The sequence below is a fragment of the Malania oleifera genome, chromosome 8, assembly GCF_029873635.1.
Source record: "Malania oleifera isolate guangnan ecotype guangnan chromosome 8, ASM2987363v1, whole genome shotgun sequence".
Taxonomy (NCBI): domain Eukaryota; kingdom Viridiplantae; phylum Streptophyta; class Magnoliopsida; order Santalales; family Ximeniaceae; genus Malania; species Malania oleifera.
In genome coordinates, this window is record NC_080424.1 from 93,795,078 (window position 1) to 93,813,103 (window position 18,026).

Consider the following 18,026-nt stretch of genomic DNA (forward strand, 5'->3'; position numbering starts at 1 on the left):
ATCTCCTAGTTCTTCTAACTGGATCTGAACCAATCTAGTGTTCTCCTAATCGGGTCTGAGTAAATTGGGGACTGTTCACAGGGCTAGTCTCCCTCTTCCGACCACACGTCGGGAAAACAACAGATATTCAACAAAATATGTGTACAAAGACAATGTTTTTATACAAAGTAGATGATGTATAATAGTATAGCTCAATACATGCACTCTAATATGATATGGGTTATGCTCAGTAGAGTAAGGGTGCTTAAATAAATTTAAACCCTAATAGGAAATTTTCTCCAACAATATATTTCAATAAAAATATAGGAGAACCTAGGGTTTTGCTCTTCAAATAGTTTTTGCACAAATAAAAGATATGAATATATATAAATGAAAAATATGTTCTCTAATAAAGATTTTGCTAATGAAAAATATTTGGAGAATCTGGAATTTTAGGCTCAAGAATATTCGTGCAATAAATACAAGCAAAATACTCTCATTAAAAATATTTCAAAGAATGTAACAAAGAGAGTTAGAGAGTATGAAAAATTTAACCCCAAAATGATTTTTGAAATAAAGGAGTTTGTGGGAAACTTCGATTAGGAAAAAAATTTAAGAGAAAAGTTAGGCTAATCAAAGTTACTAATTTTGACAAATGAAGGGGTATTTATAGTTTTTCTAAAAATTATGACCATTAAGGACCTATTGGAAATTTTGAAAATGTTTTAATTAATTTTTAACCTTAATTACCCCGATAAAATTAGGCCAACCCTAGAGTTTCGGCCGATTGAGCCCTAGGTTCGGTTGCCCTAATAGACACATGAAAAAAAGTGTATTTTTCATGTTCGGGTGCTCGAGGACAGGTTTGGGTGGCTGAACCAAGTAATTTTCCAATCTGCTCGAGGTTCGATCGCCTAATCAAAAGTTCAATCTGCCGAACTTCAACATTCAGTCGCCCGAGGTGAATTTGAACGTAAAGTTCGAGCGCCCAGGGAAGGTGGAAAAAGTTATGGCCAGGGTTCGGTCAATCGAGGAAGCTCAACTCATTTTGATTCGATCACCCGAACTAAGTCAAACTTTTGATCAATCAAGAGTTTGGTCGACCGAGGCATTTTTAACTTGCCTAGTTTGATCGTCCAAATCCCTTTCAAACTTAACATTTTATGTCCTTTCTGAGTTTTATATGCAGGGACCTAGAGTCTATTTAAGGGTTAGGCTTTTTAAAATAACTTAAAACTCCGGCGTCAGTCGATCGAAGTCAGGTTTGGTTCCTTACGATCAATATATGGTCCTGTCTGAGCATTAAGTCATATCTTGCAAGATATATGCAGTTGTTATAGACCAAAATATAAACATTAAATGCATATACAAATTAAAACAAATATGTCTTCTTCTTCGCTCTTCTGACAACCTAGAAAGCACCTGAGTTTACGTCCTTCAAGGCTTCCATTGTCAGTCTCCTTATTTGTGTGTTGAATTATAACATGTTCAATCACTAAGTATACACATAAGAAACATATGTTTTGTCAGCATCAAAATAGGAATCGGACTCAGAAAATCAAAAGGAAGTGTTGTCAAACGTGTATATTATACATGTGGACGATTATCTTGAAAATAAGTTATAACTTTTGGTATGTTCACATAATGGTTCATTATAGAATTAACTTTGAAATGATAATACAATCTTTGTCTATATAAGAACATGTTTTACATTTAAAATGGATATAAAGATAATTCGCAACATCTAGTTCCTGAAAAACTAGACGACTGAATTTCTATAACTCCAAATTTTTTTTATTTTAATCTTTTTCTATATTTCTCTCTTTATTTCATTTACAACAAAAACAAAGCATAATGAGTAATAATTATATATTCTTAAATGTCTTAAATTTGAATTTTTATTAAATTTGAATGAGATGTATAAAATTATATTAAAATCATATCTAATATAAATATTTTTAAAATTTTAGCAATAATGCAATAGAAGTTCTTAGGTAGAAGTGGTTACAACAAGACGAAGAAATTCTCGCCCTACCATCAATTACATTAATGAAACGATTCTCACAACACATCCTTAAAGGTTTCATGTTCAAACCTTAAGATTAAAAGCTAAAAAAATGGAGTACCAGATGGACTGGTTTTGTTGCGTAGCCCAAGCTGAATGGGACACCTAGCTGATTCCCACGAACCCCAAAAAAAATCTCTCTAATTAATTTTTATCAACCAAGAAGCTATATGAATAGACGCGTCCTCAAGCCATCATCTGGTGAAACTCATGGAAATCAAGAACGCCATTACCGTCAAGATCAAAAACTCGAATCATGGCTTCGCACTCTTCGTACGACTTGGCGTCCCCCAATCGGCTCAGCATCCTCTGCAATCCTCTGGGGGTGATGCACCCACTGCCCTTTTCCACTTCGAACATCTCAAAAGCCCTTCTCAGGTCATCGTCTCCGTCCCCCTCGCTCCCTCTCTCCATCAGCCGCACGAAGTCCTCAAAGTCCAGCAAATTGTCGCCGTTCAAGTCGAAATCGCAGATCACTTTCTGGGCATCCTCCTCCGAGATGGACTCCCCTATGGACACGAAGTAATCCCGGAGCCCCTCGCAAGAGATTTTCCCGTCGCCGTCGCAGTCGAAGCGCCGGAAGACTTCCCGGAGCTCGTCTTGTTTTGAGGATATCGCCGGCAGGGAGGGAGACATGGGAGCGGTGGGGGATTTGGGTTTTGAACGGAGGCGGGGGAGGCTCAGACGGAAGCCCTTGCCGGAGAACCACTTGGACTGCGGCTTGGAGGCAGAGGCAGAGGCAGAGGCAGTGGCTGTGGCGGCTGACATGGAAGAGGAGGAGGAGGAGGACTGGTTTGGTTGATGTTTAACTTGGGGGGAAATGCAAATCTGTGAACTGTGGGATGGATTAATATAGGGGGGACGAAGAGAGAGTGCGGCGGGAAATTGTCAGCAAGTTGAGAGGGAAAGTTGGGGAACAGACTAACAAGGACTTGCGTAGGGTAGTGAAGGGGGGGGGGGGGGGAAGGTGCTCTGCAGCTTCCTCTTGCTCTGGGGAGAGGGAGACCGACTTCAGGACAACGTACAATTTACTCAGGAAAGTGACGGAAAAGTTTCATTTATATGGACTTTCCACCGAAAAAAGGAATGGAGTTTCAACTTTTCATTTGAATTTCTCTGCGTTTAAACTTTAAATAAACATCTAGGTTTAAATTACTTTAAATTTTTTTAATTTACAGTTCGCAATTTAAAATTTAGAGTCTTGGTCACTGTTTTTAAATTTTTTTATTACAACAAAATTATAAAGTTAAAGAAACAAAGTAATAGAGAAGATTATAGAAATGCCCATAAGTTTAAGCGAACATTTACTATAAATTTATGTAATATGATTTTGATTTATAAAAAGATTTAAAACAAGATTAGTTCTTCATCATTTCATGTTATTTTTACTAATTTTCAAAGCTTTAATATAAAGCATTTAACGTGAAGATTTATGATTAAACTATTGTGTTATTATTTACAAATTATCTTTTTGTTAAAGTGGAGTCATTTTGTTAGCTTTCTAAAAGTTGACAAGCTATTTTATTTTACACGCGTATATCATTTAAAGAAATTCATAATATTAAAAATAAATAAATAAAAATATCATATGAAATGATTATTTTAGGTAAAATAAAATAGAAACTTTTTTCTTTTGGAATGCACGTTTTTCATGGTTATGAAAAATTGTATAATATAAGGTAAATAAAGAAAATTTTATGTGTTGTGAAACGTGCGACAATTATGATGAATAGTATAAAAAATAAAGAGACAGATAAAGTAATAAAAACACACGGATTTAATGTGGTTCGACAGTATCTCTACGTCCACAGGGGTGAGCAGCGACTAAATTTTCACTGCTTCAAAGTAAAGTTATATCATATTTATTTATACTAACTCTAATTATACAAAGGCATTAGAAAAATTACTCAAATAATCATGTACTGTACCGCACCAATCTGCTTTCTCTGTACCTCAATTTGAGTCACATAATACAACATTATGAGTGATCGAGATTCGTTAATTAATTAAAATAGGTCAACTTACAGAATTGAACCTAGTGAGTGACCACCCTTTTTAAAATTATTGCTAAACAACATATAATTCAGACTTCCAAAACATGCCATTACACTCTAACAAGAGTCATAAAATATATTTATATATTAAAGAAAGAGTAATGTGCTTTATTTTCTCTTTCAAAAAATATTAACTTTAATTTTTTATATTTTTTACTAAGAAATTTTAATAAAATTTACATGGACCAATAAGATATCCATCCACTTCAAATTTTAATAGATTTTTTTTTTCTATCAACTTTTTTTCCTGAAATTTGGCTCGTATCTGGTTTCAAGAAAACAATCAAGCATATTTATTCTTATATTTTTTTTAAAGAAAATGAAAAAAAAATATTTATTTTTGAAAAAATGAATGGAGGTTTGCAAATCTAAACCAATTAATTGTTGTTTGTTCATGCAATATTTTACTTATGGAAACATAAATGAATTTTTTATTGATTATAATTCTTACTAAAAATAATATGTATATATGCTATTTGTGATCATTTTAGTAAACTAATTACAATTAACTTAGATAAATAATTTAAGCCACCTATTTTTATATCTCTATGTTTGAAGTTTTGAACTCTAATTTAATTTTTTGTTAAAAAAAAATTACTTACATTTTTTCAGTTTTCAAATTTTTTTAAATCATATTGCCACTTTTGAATAAATTACATAGAGTAAACATGAAAATAATAATAATAATAATAATAATAATAATAATAATAATAATAATAATAATAATAATAATAATAATAATAAGATGCCTTTCAACTATTACTATTTTGTGCATTATTTTTTTTTTAAAATATTTAGACAAAATGTAGAGACCCAGAAAATATAATATTAAAAATAAATAAGGAAAAGAGGAAAATAGGTTGGGAGAGGAGAAAACCGGCGACGATTTTCTGAAGTATTAAGAAAACCAGAGATGGTTATAAGGTTTTACCGCAACCGAGTAAATGGGTAAATGGTAAACATTGGGCCAGTTAAAGAGAAAACCGAGGATGGTTTTCTGAGAGCCTAAGAAAATCGTCGATGGTTTTTGTCAAGGACAGAATGCTATATAAGGGGTTGCATGTTATTTTTTTTGTAAAAAAATTCAAAACCTCTCTCTCTCTCTCTCTCTCTTCAGCTGCGAAACCCTCCTTCTCTCTCTTCATTTTCTCACTCTAGAATCGCCCCGATCAACGATCAGACTCCGTATCTTCGGCTTAGCGGCGATTCTCTTCACTATGACCAGAGCAGAATTGTGTTATGAGGATTTCAGGCACCATCACAAACTGAGGTAAAGAAGTTGTTTATTGTGTTAATTAGTGTTTTAATTGGTTTAATGGGTATATAGGCCTAGGAATGTGAATATAAGCTTAATTTAGGAGTGAATTGATAAATTGAGATTTATGGAATACAGGATTTTGGTGTGAACACTACAGGCGTGGGTTTAGGGTTCCTATGGGCGTTTCCTTAGAAAATGAGGTAAGGGTGATAAATAATTAATTATTTGATATTTTCTTGGTTAAACGGAGTTTATGAGTCCGAGGAAAATGTAGATGTGATATTATTTTGGGGTTATATGATTTCAGGATTTTAGAGTTCCGAACGTCGTGTGCGTAAGTCTAGTGTATTAGCAGACCTCTCGATAATCAGGTAAGTGGAAGAAGTTACGCCAGTTAATTTCAGAAATTTATTTAATTAAGATAGCTTGTGTTATGGGATTTGAATTTTACAGCAATAGTATATTTTTGAAAATTGGGTTACAAGAAAGTTTTACGAATAATATGTATTATTTTCATATAGCAGGAAAATATAGTTTTTCCCATACATATTATACTAATAGAGTTTTATTTAAATTGTATGGCATGAGAAATATCAGATATTGTACAGAGATTTAATACAGAATTTTATGCAATTTTTTACACTACCATGATTTTATATAGATTTTATAGAGCCATGATATACAATCATTACAAAACCATGATTTTATATAACTTTTATAGAACCATGATATACAGTCATTACAGAACCATGATTTTATACAGCTTTTACAGAACCATGATATACATTCATTATAAAACAATGATATACAGTTATTAAAGAGTTATGAATTACAATTATTATACAGAATCATGGTAATACAGTTTATACAGAATCATGGTTATTACAGTTTATACAGAATCATGGTAAAACATTAATATACAAACATTGTATTGTATAGTATCAGATCCCTGATGGACAGTACAGATTATAGAACACGGTACCATAGGAAACACAGTATAGAGTACAACCACACATCTCAGATAGAGTGTGGAATAGTCGATTGTGCCCAAAGGAGAGACGAGGAGCTCCTTGGCAAGACCGGGTTGAGGGGGCTAATTGTACTCAGAGGCTTATAGTTTGACTTAGCCTAGTAGGCCAACTAGTGTTAAGTCTCGCCCACGAGCCGCACAACCCGAGCATGTTGGGTTAATTCATGCATATAGTTATCCATTCAGGGAAGCTTTCACAGTTATATAAATATATGTATATAGTTTTACAAAGAACATGAACTACCTATTACAGTTATAAGTATGTTTAAATAGAAAGTTTATTTTAAAAGACATAGGTGTAAGTTATGATATGTTTATATTGAAATGCTATTTGACACAGTTAAATTAATGATTATGTTAATCATGTAAAACTCATTTGGCACATACTGGTTATAATTTATTCCGTCTTACTGAGAGGTGTTTCACCTCAACATTTCAAACATTTCAGGTAATCCAGATAAGCGTGCAAAGCGTGCTCCGAGATAGAGGGGATCTTTGTATTGCCCTAACTGCAAGGTGAGTTTTTGAGTTGGGGAATGTATTTTGTGGTATGCCTAGGGTATGGTGTTTGTATTTTGGGAGATGTATACATATATATTGGGAATTACTAGAACTCTGGTATTGTAAATAAGGTTATTGCATTTTATGTTTTCGCTGCATAGGAGTTTATGATGTGAACAGGTATCCTCGGTACCACTTGAGGTTCAAGATGTTATAGTGAATATTGTTATAAGTATCCGAGTAATGTTATTTTGTTACGGGATAATTAAATGTAATAGAAAAATGGTAGTAAATTTTGAGGTCGTTACACAAAAAACTTAATTACTTGCATATTATGAAAATTTTTAATTAAATTTTATGGTTTGCATAAAAATAAATCTTAAACTCTTTCAAAATATTATTTATAAATGCACAATGAGAATTTATATTTCCTTGTCAATTAAGGACGCCTGAAATATATGTGTGCAAGATTGCAAGTGATCATATTTAGTAGTCTTCTTATGATCTTGGCTCAAGTCCTAGACGATCAATGGGGCAGACCGAAGACGTCTAGTCTTATATGAGATGTTAGAGCCGTAAATTGAGCTACATATTAGGACGCTAAAATATGTTTCATATTAATTTCACAATTTGGATTGTCATTATAGAGCAATACAACAATGATATATAGTACAAATTGTGGTAGCGTGATGGATGTGTAAAAATGCATAAGACCCACAATCTCTCTTATTCTTTTCTAATAATGCTTAAGGGTATAACAAAATCACATCGATCCAAACTAAATTCAATCAATTTTTGTTATACCATACTATTTGGTTTGATCCAAAAAAATTAGTACACCAACTATTTTGTTTCGGTTTCATTTTTATGCTTTAGGAACTAAACCGAGAAGACATGTGCAATTATCAATTTAAAATTTTTTAACGAATATAATTGATAGAATTTTTTATTTTTCATTTTGAATATCTCCCTAAAAAAAAAATTCAATAATTCATTATTTTAGAAGTAATATCCAATTATATTTCAAATGAAAATATCGCTAGACAAAATTTTAAATTAAATTAATATAAATTAAGAAGGTTCGCTTTAGTTTTAGTAGGCATAATTAAGGCCTATTATGGGATCAAATAAAGCCAAACTGAATATTTTTCAATTGAATCAGTCGATTTTAGATCATTATTTGATTCGATTCGGTAAGGTTAATAAATTTATGAATTGAATAATTTAACTCAGGTGTAAAATCTTATAAAAAAATTAATTAAATCGAATGGACTATAGTATTAGAATATGAGTTCGTAACATTACGAATCTGTGACGCAAAGTATTTTGGTTAGGCGAATCAATCATGATGGCCGACAGTTGGTGCCTGGTAGATGCGATTACCATTGGCATGGGCAAACCAGTTGCGAGCGTAAATGTAGGCGCTGCCAGAAAGCGCCAGCTGAAACGGTAGAGTGCTTTTCCAAGTTAGCGTACGCGTTATGAAGCCCAAAAAAATCAACCACTTCAATCTAGTAGTTGTGTTAAACTAAAGATGAGCCAAATGAGTGATCTCAAATTCACATGTACTCTCTGTATCACTCCCCTGCTAGCTGCTCCTGCTCGGTTGGTCACATGTCCTTAATTAACCTTTGGGTTGTCGATTTAATTGGTCTGCGCTGTCGTTGGGGCTGTGTTCGTGTCCCATCGCTGTCTTCCTACCCAAAAATAGAAAGCTAATTAACTGCACTCTGCTCGTTCACCCGCCTAGCTACCTTTATAAAACTTTTATCTATATTGAAATATTGCGTTATTTTGAAATTTACACAAATTATTATTAAGACCTCATGCGTGAGACTTAAAAAATTATATGGGGTTGGGGGCTTGAGTAATGATCCTATGAGAATTAGGATAGATGTTATTTATTAAGGTTAGTAGTGGAAAGATTAACGTTATGTTGGAAAGGTCGTGAATTTAGATTTACATTGAATTTGAATAAAATGTGATATAAAATTATATTTGTTGATATGAATGTGGAGCGGAAACCTTGCACAACCCAAAATAATCCTGAACAAGTAATGCAACCACTCAACGACAATGAGAATAATGAAAGTAATAAAATCAATGACACAAGAAATTTACTTGTTTCGGTAATTTGCCTATGTCTACGAGAGTAAGCGACTAATTTTCACTATCTCATGTGAAACTTACATTAAGCTTATCATCAAGGGTTATAAAATATAGATTAAATACTAGTCATATGCGTACAGAAGACCATTTAATACGCCTTTACACACCTTCATTGTCTCACTTTCAGACTTATAACTATACCCGTAACAATCCAAAGGGCCCAATGATATCACATTCTTCTGTAAATCAGGTACATGTCTTACACCACATAACGTCCTTACCACACCATCGTACATCCTGATTCTGATATCCTCAATTCTGATAACTTTGCAAATAACATCGTTTCCCATCAGCATGGAACTAGAACTCACCAATCTGTAAGTGGTGAACCAGGCTTTGTTGGGCGTCTAGGCAGCTTGTTCAAAAACACGTTCGGTCAATACTGCGCACTAACTAGGGCATGAAATGTCCTTTGGGGAAGGGATTTTTGAGTCTTAGTTTCCCTTTTCTTCCATTAACTTGTATCCTTAGCCTATGTTTCGTCCTGTGTCTTAAAGTCCACATTACTGGTAAGACACTTACCACAATTTAGGATTAAAGGGTTGAAATGAGGTTACAACACTTGAATCAAGAAAGCATCATTTGAGGTTGACATCAGATATATAGTAAAATAATACAAAAATGGGTACAGTAGATGAGCAAAATCAATTATGCTCAAAAGAAAGCAAGTATGTGTCATCAAGATGAATTATATATATATATATATATATATATATATATATATATATGTATATAAAAGTATATATAAAGTTATTATATAATAAAGTTTAAAGTATGAATAAAAGAAAGAAAAAAAAAAGAGGAAAACTTAATTCTTAAGTTTCCTGGAGCATAGGAAAGCATAAAAAAGAAAACTCCTTCTCACGCGCAAAACAGCAGGGAAAGAAAGAAAGAGAAAAAAAAAATTCTCTCAGCTCACGTTCTCCACTCCTCTTCTCTCTACGATTTCACAGCGGATTCTCGCCCAATTGAAAATTCAAAAATACCACCGAACTCCATTCTCCGCCACCGACATTTCTACTGAAGTGGATTTGTCATAGGAGCAACGTAGACATTTCTCCTGACGTAAGGTAAATTCTCATTCTTGCCCCATTATTTTCTTAAATTTTAAGTCAAATAGATGATCAGACACCACCACGAGAATCTAGGGATGATTCTCTACAAGTCTAGCGGGGCAGATTTCTCATGGGGTCGTCATAAAAATAGTCCCAAAATTAGGATAAATGGGTTATTTAGAAATTAATTATTATTTAATTATTGTAAATTAGGAAATATTAAAATAATATTTTATTAGGGTTGATTTGATTGAATCAAGGTTCGGGTGAGTGTCACGGGTATAATTTTGGGAGCCCTGCAGGCGTGATTCGGGGAATCAGGAAAAGAGGAATAAAATTATATCAGTATTTTATTAAGGTGAACAGGTCATTTACGAGCGTATGAAATTTATTATTTATCTATATGATTTTTAGAACCGTCTGAGTACTAGAAAATGATGATTTTGTTTAAGGTTTATATTTGAGATAATTGCATATGATATTAAATTCGTGTGACATGAAAATAATTTTTCCTAATAAATTGAATATAAATTACTGTGGTATTTGGGTTTGCATGTAAGGGTGTTTGAAATGACTGTAACATGATGAATGAATTGTTATGTTTGACTCCGGTGTGGAAATGTATTGATTTGTTGGGATACTGCGTAGGAAATGAATTGATCTATTGGATTCCTATGTGGAAATGCATTAATGCATATGTGTGAACTAGCTGGTTTGGTTATTAGTATGCATCTCAATATAACGTTGGTATGAGGAGGTTGTTATATTGCCTAGATATAAATCATGATATGACGTTGGTAGGTCGAGGAGCTTGTCATATTGTCATTTATATGGGGTAGGACATTGGCAGGTCGAGGAGCTTGTTCTACTGATGCATAACGGGTAGGTCATGGGGATTGGATACTGGTGAATAGTGGTGCCTGTGTGGGCCACATTATATCCTGTGTAGATAATGGCGCCTGTGTGGGTCATGTTATATACCCTGTGTGGGTAGTGGTGCCTGTGTGGGCCACGTTATATCCTGTGTGGATAATAACGCATGTGTGGGCCATGTTATGTACCCTGTGTGAGTAGTGGTGCCTGTGTGGGCCACGTGTAAATAAGAAGTACGTAGGTGCCTATGTGGGCCATGTACTGATATGTACACAGTTTCTATGTGTGGGCCACGTACTGAGGACATTGGAAGACAAAGTATAAGTTGCGTGATTCTTGTGTGGATGTGTTGTGCATGTGAATTTAATTAAAACATAATAGTAATGGTATAACATATTGTGAATGCATGTGTGTGCATGCGGCGAGGTAAACATACCACCAGGGGCTTGCTGAGAAAGGCGAGTGCTCTGCTAGGTAGTTTCTTGGTATCAGTGCAAATGGATGCTACTTGTATGGGCGGGTAGACATCCCGGTCCTTGGAAACCTTTGCCTTTAAAATAATAAAGATGTGTGTATTGGCGGCGAGGTAATACTTCACCTAAGGGCTTACTGAGTAAGGTGAGTGCTCTGGTAGGTAGTTTTTAGTACTAAAGTAGAGGAAAGTTACTTGTATGGACGGGTAATCTTTCCTATCATTGGGGACTTTCCTCTACATAAAAATTATGTACTTGTACATATTGGATGTGTGTATGACATTAGATGTCAAGAATGTTATTAATGGTACATTTTCTCAGTTGTTATTGATATTATGTGAGAAGTAATTTATTTTGATATATAAATATTGAAACTCATTTGTCACACACTGTTATAATTTATTCCACCCTTACTGAGAAGTGTCTCACCCTAGTGGATTAACAATTTTTTAGGTTCTTCTGGAGATCGGGTTTGAAGGCCTAGGCTGGGACTGTTTTTACTAGTTTCTTTTTGGGGTATTGTGAGATACTGATATACGTATAGATATATTTGTACTAGGTTATGTTTTAAATGCTAGATGTGGATATGGATATCTGGACGTTGTAGTGTTCGTTTTTGGGTTATTATATAGAACTCTGGTATTTATTTGAGGTTATTTATTTATGTTCCACTACGTGCATGTTAATTATGGTATCAGATACAGGTGATTGGAATACGGGGCACCCGAGTCCCACTTGGAGGGTTCGGGGCATCACAGATACACTCCCAAATGGCGTAGTAATAGATAACACCTCGTTCATGACTTGGGTCTCAACACCCTACCGTCCAACAAAATTCACAGATTTTAAAGAATGGGTTGCACCTGAATCAAACAAAACAGAAGCCTTATTTGAAAGTAATAATAAGGTACCTATCACTACGTTCCCTGCATGCTCAGCACCCGCTGGAGTAAGAGAGTATACCCTGGCCGGAGCTAGATTCATTTGAATGGTTCCCCGAGGTATCTGGTTGCTCCCTCGGTTCACACTAGATGCAAGCACGTTTCGCTTTGGTGCACGACAATCACAAAACATGTGACTGACTATGTAACGACCCAAAAAAAATAAAAAAAAATAAATAATTAATAAAAATTTATTAATTCAAAAAATTATTATAAATTAATTAATTATTATTAAGAAAATTAATTAAATTAAGAATATGAGGATTGTGGATATATATATATATATATATATATATATATAAGTATATATGTAAGTACTATGTACAAGTATATATAAGTAGATGATAAGGTTAAAGAAAGGATAAAGGAAGGAAAAAAAAAGAAAAAGAAAAAGAAAAAGAAAAGTTAGTGTTTAAGTTTTCTGCTGGAACAAAATAGAAGGAAAGAAGAGAAAAAAATTCACGCGCACAGACCAGAACAAGAAGGAAAGAAAGAGAGAGAAAGAAAAAGAAAAATTAAATATATTCTCTCACTCTCCACTCATCTTCTTTCTACGATTTTGCGGTTGATTCTCGTCCAATTGATAATCTGAAGATACCACCGAATTCCATTCTTTGTCACCGACATATCTACCGAAGTGGATTTTTCGTAGGAGTAACATGGGCATATCTCGTGGGGTAAGCCAAATTCTCATTCTTATCTTAATTTTTCCTAAATTTTAAGTCAAATGGGCGATCGGACACCACCACGAGAATCTAGGGATGATTTTCTACAAGTCTAGAGGAGTGAAATTCTCGTGGGATTATTGTAGAAATAGTCCAAAATTAGGATAAATGTGTTATTTAGAAATTAATTATTATTTAATTATTATAAATTAGGAAATGTTAAAATAATATTTTATTGGGATTGATTTGATTGAATCAGGGTTCGGGTGAGCGTCGTGGGTATAAGTTTGGGAGCCCTGCAAGCGTAATTCAGGGAATCAGGTAAGGAAGAATAAAATTATATCAGTATTTTATTAAAGTGAACCAATTATTTACGAGCATACGAAATTTATTATTTATTTATATGATTTTCAGAATAGTCTGATTACTAGAAAAAAATGATTATTTGGTTTAAGGTTATATTTGGGATAATTGTTTATGATATAAAATTCGTGTGACATAGGAGTAATTTTTTCTAATAAATTGAATATGAATTACTGTGGTATTTGGATTTGCATGTGGAGGTATTTGAAATGATTATGGCATGATGAATGAATTGTTATGTTTGACTCCTATGTGGAAATATATTGATTTGTGGGGATACTGTGTGTGAAATGAATTAATCTGTTGAATTCCTATGTGGAAATGCATTAATGCGTCTGTGTGAACTAACTGGTGTGGTTATTCGTATACATCTCAATATAACGTTGGCATGAGGAGGTTGTTATATTGCCTAGATGTAAATCATGATATGACGTTAGCAGGTTGAGGAGCTTGTCATATTGTCATTTATATGGGGTAGGACATTGACAGGTCGAGGAGCTTGTTCTACTGATGTATGACGGGTAGGTCATGGGGATTGGATAATGGCGCCTGTGTAGGCCATGTTATATACCCTGTGTGGGTAGTGGTGCCTGTGTGGGCCACATTATATCCTGTGTAGATAATGGCGCCTGTGTGGGCCATGTTATATACCCTGTGTGGCCAGTGGTGCCTGTGTGAGCCACGTTATATCCTGTGTGGATAATGGCGTCTGTGTGAGCCATGTTATATACCCTATGTGGGTAGTGGTGCCTGTGTGGGTCACGTTATATCGTGTGCGGATAATGACATCTGTGTGGGCCATGTTATGTACCCTGTGTGGTTAGTGGTACCTGTGTGGGCCACGTGTAGATAAGAAGTACGTAGGTGCCTGTGTGGGTCACGTACCGACATGTACGCAGTTGCTATGTGTGGGCCACGTACTGAGGACATTGGAAGATGAAGTATGAGATGCATGATTCCTGTGTGGATGTGTTGTGCGCATGTGAATTTAATTATAGCATAAAAATAATGGCATAGCATATTGTGAATGCATGTGTGTGCATGCGGCGAGGTAAACATACCACCGGGGGCTTGTTGAGAAAGGCAAGTGCTCTGCTAGGTAGTTTCTTGGTATTAGTGCAAAGGGATGCTACTTGTATGGGCGAGTAGACATCCCGATCCTTGGAAACCTTCGCCTTTAAAATAATAAAGATGTGTGTACTGGCGGCGAGGTAATACTTCACCTAAGGGCTTACTGAGTAAGGTGAGTGCTCTGGTAGGTAGTTTTTAGTACCAGAGTAGAGAGAAGCTACTTGTATGGGCGGGTAATCTTCCCTATCCTTGTGGACTTTCACCTACATAAAAATTATGTACTTGTGGATATTGGATATGTGATGACCCAAAAATATATATATATGATTAAAGTACAATAATAATAAAATAATAAAAATAGTCATTAAGTTAATATCAATACAGAAGTGTTTTTCTGTAGGATCCTTGATTCCATGTTTGATGCCTAAGAAAGACCTTGTCTTAGCGAGTGCTCAGAGACCATTGCGGCTCAGTCGCTCCCTGGAGGTCGGCCTGGTCAAAATGGAATTTCATAGGATAAACAGGATAGACACTATTTGTACACGTAAATAAGTATATATACATAAAATAGTGTTTTGACAGACATAATTTGTCGAAATACATAATAAGATAATAATAATATATGTATCATATGTGGGGCCCACAAGACTATGTGGGGTCCACATAAGTCCCGGAGCCACAAGACATTGTTTATATACGTAAATAAGTACATAAAATAATGTTTTAACTGATATAATTTGAAGAAATATATGATAAAATAATAATAATAATATAGGTATCCTATGCGGGGCCCACAAGACTGTGTGGGGCCCACATGAGTCCCGAAGCCGTATGGAGGTTTACACGAGTCTCAAAGTTATGTAGGATGCATAAAATCGTATAAGAGTTATTCGAGTTACGTAGGATCCATTCGGGTCTCGAAGTTGTGTGGGGCCCACAAGACCATGTGGGGCCCACATGAGTTTTTAAAATTTAAATTTAATTCTTGTTCAAAAATAAATAATAAAATAAATAAATACTAAAAGTAGTTTAAAATTAATAACAATGATAATAATGATTAGAAAAAAATAATAATAATAAAATAATAGAATAATTAATTAAGTTATTGATTAATTAATTAGGTAAGTAATTAATTAAAAAAAAATTTATTTAGTGGGAATGGTGGCAAGCACTCCCACATGGCTTCCATCCCTATCCCATACTCAACCCATACCTTGCCCATTCTTTAATTTTTAAAAATTATAATTTCACCCATCTCCCCACACTTTTATAAATTCCATTTCTTCCCCAAAATTTTCCTATAAATAGGGAGCTCTCAACCTTCATTTTTCACAACAATTTTCTAAGGAAGAGAAGGATTAGTGAGTGAAAGAATTTGTGGTAGAGTGAGAATTTTGAGTAAGTTCTCACTCACCCACTATTTCCGATCTCATATCTTAAAGATAGTTATTGTGTTCGTAGCACACGGTAAAAGAAGAAGGTAAGTAAATTTTGATTATGTTAGTTTCTTTTTATTGTAAATTCATACCCGAGCTTATTTTGTACGTAAATTTTAATTATGTTACTTAGTTCCACAAAATTTCCATGAGTTTATTTTTACGCATATTTAATTATACCAGTTCTATCTTTAATATACTTGCATCTATTTTTGGGTTAAGAAATGTTCCAATCCCTTCGAGTAAATTTTCAGCATTTCTTTCTATTCAAAAATAAAATTATATATATTTTTAACACAAAAATTGTGTGGCATGAGTTTATTTCTACGTTACATTTTTTATGTAAATATGAGTAAAGATGAGATTTTCACGATATTATTTTAAATTGCATAAATTATAATAAGATGATTTTCAAACCCCTTATGGTAACGAAAGTTCAAAGTTACAGATGTTCGGTACCGCAGCTTAAAGTTTATACGGATCAGAGTGCACCCACACTGTTTACAGAGTGGTTATTTATGTTAGTGGATTTCTCCTGAGTGCACACCTGGTTCCGGACCAGGACTTAATAAGGAAAATCTCACTTAAAGTTTACGTACGTTGATTTAGTTTGGTCGGCCAGCCAGCTAAGTCCAGTCTTCGGACCGCACAACCCAGTCATGGGGGTAAACATGACCTACGGCAAACAGGCCTAAGGGTGGTTTTTACAATATATGTTTATACATATTTAATTACGTGTACAAAGTTACTGATGATTTGAAGGGAAAGTGTAAGTTTACGTGAAAATGATCATTTTGGTGCTTAAATGAGGATCTAAGGAAAACGTATAAGGAAAAGTATATGTATGTTTATCATTAAATATTTTTACAGTTTTAAAGTTAAAAGTTTAATTTAACAGTTATAGTATATGATTGTAAAAATTTACTGTTAAAATTGATGACAAAAGTTTTATGCAGGAATTTTTAAATTTATGTTTATTCTAAAAGCAGTCTTGAAGTTATAGTATTAAATATTATTTTACGAAATTCTTTAAAAGCTCATTTTGGCCACACACTAATAATAATCTTATTTACTTACTGAGCGTCGTCTCACCCCAATCATATTTTATTTCAGATAACTCTGAAGGACATGTCGGAAATCAGGCTTAGCAAGCATGCGGGTGGGGATTAGAAAAATAAAAATTAATTAGAAATATAGTATGATTTCAGATATTTACGTTCGTGTAATTTTCTTCTTTTGAAATAAGTGATTGTAACATGAATAATTAGCGCTCTGGTTTGAATAAAATTGAGTTTATTTGCTTCCGCTGTAAATTAGTAGTAAAAAGTTAATATCACAGGCCCCTCGGGGTCGGGGTGTTACAGGATATGTGTGATATTAGATGTTGGGGATGTTATTAATGGTACATTTTCTCAATTGTTATTGATGTTATATAAGAAGCAGTTTATTTTGAGATATAAATATTAAAACTCATTTGTCACACACTGTTATAATTTATTCCACCCTTATTGAGAAGTGTCTCACCCTAGTGGATTAACAATTTTTCAGGTTCTTCTGGAGACCGGGTTTGAAGGCCTAGGCTGGGACTGTTTATGATAGTTTCTTTTTGGGGTATTGTGAGATACTGATATATGTGTAGATATATTTGTACGAAATTACGTTTTAAATGCTGGTTGTGGATACAGATATTTGGATATTGTAGTGTTGGTTTTTGGTTGTTATATAGAACTCTGGTATTTATTTGAGGTTATTTATTCATGTGTCGCTGCTTGTATGTTAATTATGATATCAGATACAGGTGATTGGAACACGTGACACTCGGGCCCCACTTGGCGAGTCGGGGCATCACAGACTAGCCACAGTTGTAGCAGTTACCTACAAATGACCGACACTCACCCTCGTGCCATCTTTGGCATTTGGTACAACGTTCACTAGTCTGGCTCATCTGAGAATCCTAGCGCTCGGTATTCTGATGATAACCCGAGCCCTTGTTCCTCTTCTTCCACGATCCCTGGTGAGATCTTGTCTGAGAACCAGAAGGAACTATCCTCTTCCTTGATTTTTGATCCACCTCGCCTTCTCGGATGCCAGTC

At 34.3% G+C, this 18,026-nt stretch overlaps 1 protein-coding gene across 1 annotated transcript; it reads right to left on the minus strand.

The window, feature by feature from the left end:
- Nucleotides 1-1,983: 1,983 nt before the first annotated feature.
- LOC131162052 (probable calcium-binding protein CML41) lies at nt 1,984-3,146 on the minus strand. The gene has a single exon (XM_058118173.1). The coding sequence runs from the start codon at nt 2,810-2,812 to the stop codon at nt 2,231-2,233; it is 582 nt and encodes a 193-aa protein (XP_057974156.1). The 5' UTR covers nt 2,813-3,146; the 3' UTR covers nt 1,984-2,230.
- Nucleotides 3,147-18,026: the final 14,880 nt, after the last annotated feature.

Coding starts and splice junctions, on each gene's coding strand:
- LOC131162052 (XM_058118173.1), bottom strand. CDS start 2,812: ATGTCAGCCGCCACAGCCACTGCCTCTGCCTCTGCCTCTGCCTCCAAG.